The sequence below is a fragment of the Anarhichas minor genome, unplaced genomic scaffold (genome assembly GCF_050575085.1).
Source record: "Anarhichas minor isolate MPS153535 unplaced genomic scaffold, ASM5057508v1 ptg000038l, whole genome shotgun sequence".
In the NCBI taxonomy this organism is placed as follows: domain Eukaryota; kingdom Metazoa; phylum Chordata; class Actinopteri; order Perciformes; family Anarhichadidae; genus Anarhichas; species Anarhichas minor.
The window spans coordinates 1,922,560-1,934,864 of NW_027466484.1; the positions used below are offsets into that span (position 1 = coordinate 1,922,560).

Sequence of the window (12,305 nt, forward strand, 5' to 3'; positions counted from 1 at the left end):
GACTGGATTTTCCTCGCATGATTTGCAGAAATTGCAATCTGTTATTTTCCCGTCTTCCGACCGAACCGTGTGAATAATGCAGCTGAAAAGAATTCACCAAAAATTCAGGACAGATCAAAGGGGCCAATCCAGCCATCCGGTCTTGCCTTCCTCATACGTTTTCATCACTTTCCATTGAAGTTTGTCACATTTGATGTGCTGCGTGTCTGTGTGTGGGAACAGCGGTGTTTGCATATGAAAAGCTGACGAAACGGTGCAGAAACCTTCACATAACTGACACGTATCAAACGTGCATGTCTTAATTAGTCTACCACTTGATCACATCAGCAACACTTCCTCTCCTCTTAACAGGCAGGTTTGTTCACCTTCGCTGGTGATGTAAGATAGCCTGTTCACAATGTCCCACACATGATTTACAAAGGAGATTGGGGTGGTGGAGGGTGACGTACAGACACAATCAGTTGTGTTCAGCAGCCGGTGAGAGGGAGGAGGTGGGAATGACCTCTCACTCAGGAGATATATTGATTGTTTATATTCGCCCCCCCCGCTCAGATCTGAGCTTTGTCTCATTGCTTCTTCGCTTGGATATGTGAGCTTCTCAGTGCAGAATGACGTTCGTGCAGAGTTTGATACTCGAACGCCGGGTTTTTGTTTTACACTCATCTGTTTTGCTGCGCTCACCTTAAATCTCAGTTAAAGACGCGGATGTGTACAGGATGCAGGATGTTGTGACATTACAACAACGTTGGAAGCCAATCGTGGTCCAGGATGCAACTTCACATCTCAAGATGTGAAATCCTTCAGTCGTACACATTGATTCTGGAGGCATTCTAGTTAAACTATTGAACTGAACAATATTTGCATATTCAGAGGAGTATTCGTATGAACTGACAGTATTCATGCTGTTGAAGCAGTCGCTCACACTTTAAAAACACAAGTGGCACAAAAGACAAATATGGAAGTGGTTGTAATCTGAAGGCTAGCAGCGTTAGCTTCTCTCGCCTATCGGTATGGAAGATCGTCTTCCTCTCTCCGTCTGTGTCCTTCATGTCTTCACTTGGCTTTCTCCTTCTTTTCCTTCGTCTTTTCCTCCTCTCCTTATCTTTTAATCTTTTTTTTTTGTTGCGACTGAATCTCTCTCTGTCTCTCTCTGTCTCTCTCTCTCTCTCTCTCTCTCTCTCTGTCTCTCTGTCTCTCCCATCCTCTCTTTCCTGACGTCCTGACGTCAATGAGAAATTGGATGTTTTTTGATTATTACATGGCTGTCAGGCTTACTGCTATTAATTGAATTGAATGCCAGTCCATCTCCTTTACTTCTCTGTCCCTTCCCTCCCTCTTGTCTCCCCTCCCGCTCTGCTTTTCATCGAGCCTCGCTCTCATTTTCCTTCTTGTTTGTCCCGTCCTTTATTTTTTGTATGATTTGTGGTTGTTTCCATCCCCTCGGTCCTTCTTTGCTCCTGTTTCTGCTCTCAGTTTTCCTCTCTGCATGTCTCCTCCCACTCCCGTCTCTCTCCTTCCCTTTATTTTATCTCCCTTGATCCTTTCTTTTCCTCCCGCCTCTCTCTCTCTCTCTCTCTCTTGTCGGCCTCTCTCTGATTCTCCCTTCCCTTCCTCACTCCTTGAGCACTGTGATACTGTTGTCATGGTGACACCCATCATTTTCTGGCATGAATGGCGGATACTTTATTGATGAGACTGCGGAGAGAGAAAGGGAGAGTGATGGAGAGACAGGCAGGCAGCAAAGAAAGGGAGAAGCCATATGGAAATGGTCGTCCCCGCTGCTCACAATACCAAACATTTCCAGCCTGTAATGTTCTCGGTACCGATGAGTAGAAGAGGACGTTGCAAGCTGATGCACGCTGAATCTCGTCGAGGGGTTTTTGGGATAGCCGGCGCTGCTGTAGAATGTCCCCCTAAACACTATTATTCATCAGTCTCAGCGTGAGAAGTCGGAAGGGAGATTCCTCCTATTAGGAAGCAGCGAGCTGGTTTCCGCTGTGTCCCGAGATGCCCGTGTTTGTTCTGCGTAAACATGGCAGCATAATGAAATGTGAAATGTGCGTTGGTGTTGTGTGGGGTTGGATGGACATCGTCATTAGTTTGTGTCGTGTTGTGGTGTTTGCACACAGAAAGCCAGCTTGTTAGACACTTCTGATGTAGACATCATATCGAGAAGCTTGGCCCCGCAGATAAGGCTCCAGACTTCCATCTGGCAGACACCATTAGACAACATACAGGAACCAGAGACAGGTCTTATGTTTAAATATGATGTGGTAATGTAACTATACATTCTAGGACAGCTGAGATACGTTTGCTGGTGTAGCAGAAGAGAGGAGAGCTTGAGAGGAACAAACTGGACCTGAGGTCCATCTAAGCGTACTTGTGTTTGACCTCTGACCTTTCCCCTACAGTCCACCTGCTGTCAGAGACGATCCAGGGGGTGACGGCCACCGCCACCGGGATCCAGTACCAGCAGTCCTGGCTCTGCATCCTGTAAGTCACAACGTGTTTGTGCATGTGTGTCTGCGTTGAAACAATTAGTCAGTCGTTCAAACGGTCGATCGACAGAATAGTTCATCAACAGTTGTGTTAATTGATTGATTTTATTTATTTAATTAGCAGAAATACACTTGTAGTAGCCTTTCAAATGTAAAAGAAATTTGTTTGTGTCTCTTTGATATCAATTTATATAAAATTTAATATTTTGGGGTTTGTGACGGTTGCTCAGGCAAAACATGTATTTCTATAGCACATTTCATCCACACGGCAATAAAGTGCAAAGACACAAAGTGCAAAAGAAACGCATTATAAAATAAGATGAAATGCATAACATAAGATGAAAAATACAACCTACCGACTTATCAGAATAATACTATTTAAAGGCATTTTTAACGCTATATTTTTTTACATTTTGTAGACAAAACAATCAATGAACTCATGTCAAAAAGAATCACCCGACATAGATCAGACGCTTTTCTTTCATTTTAGAGTTTTCTCAGCCCATAAACGAATCCCTCGGTTTACCTGAAAATTGTTAAATTGCTGAATTTGGAGATGCATCGGTTTAAATCAACGGCTACAAAATGTGAATGAGGTATAACAGTCATGTTTTAAAAAAATGTAATATTTGTATAAAATACACTTTAATCCAACTGTGAGAACTACAGGAATGTGTGTGTGAGTGCGTCTGCAGTAGATCTGTCCATGTGCACACACACTCACACGCGCGTGCATGTGAGTGTGTGTGAGTGTTTTTATGCAGCACAGATGAATACTGTCTACCTGTTGAGAGAGAGAGAGAGAGAGAGAGAGAGAGAGAGAGAGAGAGAGAGAGAGAGAGAGAGAGAGAGAGAGAGAGAGAGAGAGAGAGAGAGAGAGAGAGAGAGAGAGAGAGAGAGAGAGAGAGAGAGAGAGAGAGAGAGAGAGAGAGAGAGAGAGAGAGAGAGAGAGGTTAATATATGGAAATGAAGGGCGCTGCTGGTGAGGTGAGGCGTTGACATTTATAAAACCTCCTCCTTCTCCCTCTCCGCTCCAGCTGCAACGTGAAGTACCTCCAGAGGCGTCACGTGTGCATCTCCCGCCTGGAGAGGCCACAGAACTGGGGGGAGAACTGCTGCGAGGTCCGCTATGTCATCCTGATCCTGGCCCCGCTCAAAATGGTAACTGCCTTCCCCCAGAGGGTGGAACTGATATGTGAGATTTATCTGACTATGGTGGATCACTGAGGCATTTAAGGCCCACTTGTTTCTTATATTTGTTCATATTTCATTCATGAATTTATGTTTTCTTCTATTTTTTATCATCTTCTGCATTTGTTTGTCAATTAATTCCTTCAGTTAATCGCTGTGAAGAGATTTTTCTTTCATTTCCACTGCCAGTCTTTTCTCTCATCTTTGCCTAAATCTGTTAGCTGTTAAGTCCAACTCAACCATACGAACAGCGTAAGCATCCCGCTGCCATCGCACAACTAATTGATCATTTGCATACCCTCCTGCTCCGCTTCCAGCTACTGTATTTAAAAGAAAATGTATATTTAGTTCAACAGTTTTTGATTTTAAAAGTGTGCTCTTGCAAATTCAGGTGCAGTCAGCCACCTGTCATGACTCCAATTAAGTTTACTTTTCTTACCCGCAAGCTCAGTTCTGGATGCAACCGAGGATGGACATTTTCTGCTTTTGCGTATTTTTAGCCCAAAATGCCCGGAATGGTTTAAACAGATTTTATGTCTCCATGCTTCCAAAAACCTGATGTGTCTGTTGCTGCAAGAAGACGCTAATCACCACATGTTACAAAACAAGATCCTGTTGTGACAGCTCACAAAGTGTTTTCTGTCATTTTAAGTAAAAAGACAACTGGGAAGAAAACAGAAACTAGCTTCTGCTTATGTGCCGCAGTAATTCAATTAATAAGACATAATTGAACAATTAAACCACAGAATGTTTGGGATGCTAATGTTGGTTTTGAAATATGATTTTCACTCAGATTGTTTGGTCTTATCAAACCACCTCTGGCTTTACTTTTTACATAAACCATAAGTCACTTTATTCAAGTCAGTGTTTGTATATCGCACCACTTAAAAACCAAAGTGCTTTATCAAGTAGAAGGGAAAAAGTGCAGAAAATGGACAAATGACACAATAAGAACAACATATATCTAAAACAAACAGAAAGTCAGAGTGGGTTCTTAGCCTGGATTTGAAACATTTGATATGTCATTGAAGATTATTTTCTATTTCAATTCACTAAAATAGCTGAAGTGCTACTGATATCACTGGTAAGCAGCCAACTGCCTGTTGAACTGAACTCAATCCAGAGCCCTCGCAGTGTTTAGTGTGGGCACGAGTGTCCTGTTGGCTGAACCCTTGTGCCACACATACCCTTCTCTCCCATCAAACCACTCAACCCTTCTGTCCTCCACCGCTTCATCCTGAGCTTTCAACACACACACACACACACACACACACACATATACATGCGCAGACACACTTCACTCTCCTATCTTCAGATGGCACTGATTGTTGGACCTCTCCTGATGGAAACCTCCAATCCTCAACCCCCGTCTCTGCTGGAAAGAAAAGGGACTTTCTTCATGCTGGGTCTGCTTTTAGCGTGGGATCGTCCCCTAAAAGTCACCATTTTCACCAACCTACCATCAAACTGTGGAACCACCGGGAGGTTGGCCTGACACTGGCAATCAGCGATGCCTCAGCTAACTGCATCACGTTTGTTTGTTTGGTTTCTGTTTTTTCCCATGAGCCCTGCATTCGTGGCTCTTTCCCCAATGCATCCAGCTCCCTCCTTGCCAGTCCTGCAGGCAGCAATCACAACCACTAATGGCATTCTCAGAGACATTAATCTGCGAGAAAGAAATCTTTTGAAGGGGCACGATGCTAATGATAATAGGAATTCCTTTGGTTGGCAAATGTATGCAATCTAGCGTGGGTACGGGCGGACCATTTCTATCAACCACCATTTAAAGAGCGTTGCGGCATTTGCGGCTTTTTTTTCCTCCTTTTCTTTACCCGGCGTGAATGTGCTGACCTTTCTTCACAAATGCTCTGTTTCTCATTTAATCGGTTAAACACATACCTGAAAGCGCCTATCAACATGTTCATGTACTGTTGCCCTTAAAGAAACTCCTTCAGATCTTCTGCTAGTTGGACCAGCTGCCCTCAGTCTTTGATGTTGATGGCACGGCGTTACTCACTGTGTACTTAAGTGCACTCACTTTCTACACACACATTTCCCCAGAAATCAAAGCTAGTGACCTTGAAACCAATAGGATGAATCCTACTGAATACGTTATCCCCTGGACTTTTGCTTTAGTGCCACCAGCAGGTCAAATTTCTCACGTCTCAAAATTGACAACAAAACTTTACGCAAACTCATTTCCAGTGGGTGTTGGCCTCCGTCCCTCGCACAGATTCTTGCACAGCGGGGGGGAAGGGGAGTGTTCGGTTTGGGGATCTCAGAATTCTGTCTCTGCTCTTTGCAGATGATGTGATTCTGTTGCATCTGATCAGGAGGCCTCCTTGAGACCTCCGGTTAGAGGTTTTCCAGGTACATCCAATTTGTACGAGGCCCTGGGCTGGACCCAAAACATGCTGGAGGGATTATATATTTTGTCTGGCCTGGGAACACCTCGGGGATCCCCCAGGAAGAGCTGGAAAATGTTGCTGGGGAAAGGGACGTCTGGAATAGCCTGCTAAGCCTTTTACCCCCACAACCCGGACCCCGGATAAGCAGAAAAAGATAATGGATAATAATAAAAATTGATTTTGTACAAACACTCATGGTTCCCAGGAGATGTTTACCAATAACTTTGGTGATCTCTTGACTTTTTCTATAGTGCCCGTTTGAGGCGGACATTTTTTGTTTTTTGTTATTTGATGGATTGTCATGAAATATAGATCAGACATTAGTTTTTCCTCGGGTACGGCGCTACACCGGAGCTAGGGGGTGCTATAACTAGATCCCAAATCTGTGTAGACCCACTTAAACTCTCTCAGGCATTTCAGTGCTTCTTTATTTTTGAATAAAGACATAATGTAAAAGTTGAAAACCACCCTTTCAGTTCCTAATGCGATTCCCTAAAAAATTGTTGTCGCCATGTGGATGTATTGTGTTGCTATCAATTATGAGTGCATGGGCACTGTTCGGTGTAGACATAGGCTTAATCTCACGCAAAACATTATTACAAATGCACAGTTGTTGGATTATGAATATTGAATAAATGAACTTCTTGTTGAAAGATTTTAGCACCGGACCGCAGCCACAAATTATAACAACACAATACATCCAAAATGCGACTACAACTTTGCACATGTACGTTTTTTATGTCATTTTGTTGTTGTTTTTTGTCTTAAATATTCTTTGGCCAAGCTACCCCTGAGCACCAGGAGAGAAAACATCTTGGCTACGTCCATGATTTCCCCCTGTATTTGTTATCATGATTCGCTGACTAGCATGTTAGCATGCTGAAGTTAGCATTTATCTCAAAGCACAGTCTTACAGAGGTGCCTTCAAGGCTGCCTCCTAAACCGATTGTCTGACTAAAGGTCCATCACGCAGAAGGAGAGCCTTCAGATTATTCATGATCCATTCTCTCAACTCTGGTTGAAATTCAGTTACCACTGTGAAAAAGCTTAAAGGCTTAAATTGTTCTGTTTGCTGCAGCTGCTGCTGTACGCAATGAGCCTGGCTATGTTGGTATCAACACCACCTGGCTTACAAGGCTTCCCTGGCACACTGTCTCAGAGCCTCCCAGGACATTAGTACCATCGCTCTCTGACTTGCGACAGCATTATTTGTAACAGATGTGGGATTATGGACAAAAGCCCCCCCACAACACACAGCTCCAAACCTGCCACCTTTGAAGTAGTATTGTTTACATGCTCCTGAATATCCAGACCAGATTTATATCTTCAGTTCTGCATTTGAGAGGTATTCTTAGTCGATGTAATACATTTTATACAACAGTATATTGTGAAATCAACCAATCATACAAAAACAATATGAATCTGAAAACATTTGTAGAGCATATGTTTTGAAATTTTTGATATTTCTACTCTTCAATTTTTGTTATTTTGGAAAATTTAAAGCATTATTTAAACACTCAATAATTAAAGCTGCAATAATCAACAATATTAACAATGGATGAAATGATTGTGTAATGTGAAAGAGGTAGAGACTTGACTTGACGGTGCGTTGCAGCATCTTTTGGCGTATTGTTCTGGTTTTACTGCTTTGATTCACTCTCACCGCTCTCATTAGCACCACAGTTGGCAGCTGGTTTCTCTGAAAAGCTCTAAAAACACACTTTCCATTACCAAACACAGAAATTGAACTTTTAGCAGCTAAACTGCAAAATATTTTCCTTTAGTGGAGGAGTGGATAAGAGCTGGTGGAGACCAAAAGCAGAGCTGAAAGCAGTTTGTAAATTGGACTCACATTCATCAGCTGGACACAAACATAACTCCACATGAATGCTGATGTGTCTGATCATTGCGTAAAAAGGAAACGTGTTGTTATTATAGCTAGTTTCCACTGGTTTAACACAGGTTCACCAAAACATACCTTTGATTCTTTCATTCTTTTGATGGACCATCTTTTCCACACGCTCTCCCACAGAAAAGCACCAAGACAGCGATGGAGCTGGGCAGGACGTTCGCCACCCTCTTCTCTGACATTTCCTTCAGGCAGAAGCTGCTGGAGACGAAGACGCAGGAGGAGTTTAAGGAGGCGCTGGTGTTCCAGAGGCACCAGCTGACGGCAACCAACCAGCAGCCCATCGCTCTGGGGAAGGAGGAGACCGACCCCCGCAGTCACAAGCCCCTCAAGGTGGGCAGCAGCGTTTATATGTGTGTGTGTGTGTGTGTGTGTGTGTGTGTGTGTGTGTGTGTGTGTGTGTGTGTGTGTGTGTGTGTGTGTGTGTGTGTGTGTGTGTGTGTGTGTGTGTGAGCAGCATATCGAGTGTGTACAACCTTTCAGTTGTCGGCGATTAGGCACATTTCCACCCATTCTGAAGCAGCATGTATTCATCCATAGGATTTATGAGTCCTTCCCATTGCCCTGAGGCGAGGCTTGTGATTGGTTAGCACTCGCTAATGCTCCTCTGAATGTCAGATTTGAAGTAGTTTACGTATGCTTCTTACTCCCACACCTCATTTCTTTACAGTGCTCCTCCTGACGCGTGCAATAACACACACACAAACACAAACACACACACACACACACACAACCTCACAAACACTTGACCTCCATGGCAAAATTAAAAAGGAGCTCTCAACTGAAACCAATGATGCCTCCCACAGGACTCTACGGGAAACGCTTCATGAGTTTGGCCACAGTTTGTGACTCAGTTTAGAAGGTATTTTTGTTATAGGGACAGAGCTTAATTAAGTCCCACCCACACTGGAAGGGAAAACAAATCATCGTTCTCCATTGACTTTGTATTAAGTGAAGGTGCCTCCTTGTCAGTTCCGCCTGCTAGCAAACAACAGAAAGAAGAAGAGAAAAGTGAGGCATCAGCAGGAAGAATGGTAAAACTGTGGGTTCCCGACACTCACTATTTCTAATGTTACGTGTGCAGCAAGCATTTTGTGCAAATGTCAGTCTTCGGCTAACTTTATTTCTGTAAGTTATGCAACTTGAGTTATAGCTCTTGCACTTGTTTTCAAGTGCAAGAGCTAACTACAGCAGCTTGCTAACAGCTAACTTGTCCCATCGGCTGCAGCCCTGGTACACAAAGCGTCCTTTGACATGCGGAAATCTAAATGTTTAGCAAGCTGCAGGCATTTGTTTTTGCATTTCAGCCCCTTGGTTGTATATTGTGGCGCCTATTGTTTTGTCCTCTGGTGGGCATGTTTTATAGAGTATGACTCTAGAGACCACGCTCACTGCCACACCTCCATGGCATGAACGCAAACACACACCTTCACACTAGGCAGCAACCTCCGGTTCTGAAGAGTGAAGCCAAAGCTGAAGTGTCTTAAACTTGCATTCTTTCTAATGGCCATCAGGGGGCGACTCATTGGAAACATGAGTTTATGGTCTCAATCTCTAGTTTCAAGTCTTCTTCAATACAGCATGATGTTCATTTAGTACATTATGGTCCATTTAGAGTCAAACAGACCATAAAGCAGGGGATGCTTTAGGGGCGGGGCAACACAGTGATAGACAGGTCGCTACCAGAGCCGTATACGGCGTCTCTACGTCACTCCTCCGAAGTCCAAATACAGTCACTTCCGTTCATTGGTTGACGGTCGTAATCCAAGATGGCGACGGCCAAAACGCCAAACCCAAGACTTCATACCGGGAGTCCACAAACCAACGGGTGATGTCACGACGACTACGTCCACTTCGTTTGTACAGTCACAGCCAAACACTTGACCTCCATGCCAAATGTCAGCCTCCTAGGGCGACAACTGTGGCCGCCAAAGTGTGAGGACATTGTTGTGGACTGACAGAGTGAGCTTTAAAACTAGCTTTAAACCCCCCCGCCCCACACACACCTCCTCTCCTCCTTGCTCGGCTGCCTCCACTCCTCCATCTTTTCTCTCCCCCTAATCAATCAGCATCAACTCCTGCCAGGCCTCCTCAGTGGGCAAATGACCTTACATCTCTCACAGTCCTGTCAGAGCTCCCCCACCCCTTAGCTACACGTGCACACACACACACACACACACACACACACACATCTCCAGAGGGGCTCTGCTCAATGCCACAGACCAACATCTCCTCCTAATGTTGCCGTTGACAGGCCAGGGCTCCCAGACATTTCCCCTCCTGTGTTTTTTATTTATTTATTTTTTATAGTGGAGGATTGTGTTCATCCCAGGGCTTGAAAGGCTCAGTGCCACTCAGTGAAAGAGGGCTATATGGAGCAGGACAGATGGATGGAGAGGGGGGGGGGGATACGGGATGGTAGATGGGGAGAGGGAGCAGGTGAAATCAAGAGGAAACAGAAGAAGAAGTGAAAAACAGAGACCACCGTCTCCACATCCAGACCACCCGCAAGAACACACCATTAAGTTTCTCCCTCCCGTCGCCTCTCTCCATCGACCTTTCAGAACGGATGGCAAACAGGTGGACAGTAATTCCTCTCCGAGACTTTTGTTTATCGAACCTGAGCCAAAAGCTGGTGATCAAGCCCCACACACACACACACACACACACACACACACACACACACACACACACACACACACAAAATACACACACGGGCTCCCTTGTAATAATAAATGATTCCATGATGTATTGGGATTTAATGGATGAACAGTCCTTGTTGAACAGGCATGTGTGGCTGCATAAAACTAGCCAGACCGCTCAGAGAGAGAAGAAGAGAAGCCGATGCTGTTGTTTACGTTGAGCTAATTTACTTTGTTCTGCAAAAACATTAAACGACATAACTTCTTTTTTAGCTGACAAATGAGGCAGGACTGATTCTCCCTGGGGCTTTTCCGACACACACACACTCACACACACACACACACACTCGTCACCCATTCCGTTTAATTGCGTAATGCTATGTTCAACAAGAAAATAAAACATAGAGTAATTATATAATTTGCTTAATAAGCTCGGCCAGGACTGCACATTTACTCCCTCACATCTGTAACCTGAAAGATCATCTTTTTTAAGATGCACTTTGTGAATCACGCGTCTCTTTCCCGACCGTCCTCCCGACATCTCTAAAAATACACCAAAGCTTCTATCCCTCGCCGTCATCTCTCTGTCATTACTCGATCACTCTGGGACACGGGGATCTTTATTAAATGTACATGAAAGCGTAGTCCTAGGATTGAAGCTTTTCCAGGACTATCTCGTTAAATTTGATGATTCAAATCAGCTTTCAGAAAGCCCCCCTGTGAAATCACCAGCGCCTCAGCTGAATCATCAAATGGGTCATTTCTAATCCAGCTGTGTCATTGTCCACAGCAGAGGTCAGGAGCCTCAGGCTTTCTGTGCTGTTGCACCTTTTGGAGGTCACCATGGTCAATAATTAAAATGTAAACTTATCCAACAGAAAAACACAGTATGCATCGACAAGGAAGATGAAACTGGCTTGTAATTCACTCACAAACTCATTTGTGTTCATCTGGTTGAAGTTTGTCCTCGAGGGGGAGCAGTGCGCTCGCTGTCAAACTAGTTCTACAAATACCAACGTGTGCCGTCAATCAACACCGTGTCTTACAAAACTACATTCCTAGATTACGTTTGAAATTTTAATACAGCATTTTCAATAAAGTTGTGTTGTTTTGGGACCCGTCTGCGCAGATATGCATCGAAAATACCAGCAGCAGTTTGGATCTGAACATGTAGACGTGTTGATGTTGCCTCCTGCAGGAAGAGAAAGTAGAGCTTCTACAAGTTGAACACTTGCAGGTTAAAACAATAATATTTATACTTTTATTTACAGTTATTGGATAAAAAATATGCTGGAATTACATATATTTTTTTTTTTCTTTCTGAAACCAAACTTACGCAATTGGTTGTTAGTAAATAATACTACTATAGATATAGCATGAACAGTACATCGTTTTTGATGATTTTGTAAACTAATGTATAGTTTATTTCTCTTTCTAAACAACAAAAGATTTCAATAACATTAAATTTCAGCGTTGATATATTCTCAGGATTTACTCGGCCTGCTTTGCTTCCTTTTGACCTCTGCATCCCAAACCTTCTTCTATCAAGCAAATCAAATCTCAAATGTCAAACACACACACAGCCAGCATCTATAAACGGAAGAAGAAAAGACTTGTTACAGCACCCGAGGGCTGCCGGTGGCGTACGTCTCAATCT

The 12,305-nt window shown here is 43.7% G+C and overlaps 1 protein-coding gene across 1 annotated transcript in view; it reads left to right on the forward strand.

Moving 5' to 3' along the window:
- slc4a11 (solute carrier family 4 member 11) overlaps positions 1–12,305 on the forward strand; it is a 75,704-nt gene that overhangs the window by 40,896 nt on the left and 22,503 nt on the right. Inside the window, exons 6-8 of the mRNA XM_076107391.1 lie at positions 2,412–2,493; positions 3,536–3,659; positions 8,130–8,339. Coding sequence (XP_075963506.1) covers positions 2,412–2,493; positions 3,536–3,659; positions 8,130–8,339 — 416 coding nt within the window. The remainder of the gene's footprint in view (positions 1–2,411; positions 2,494–3,535; positions 3,660–8,129; positions 8,340–12,305) is intronic.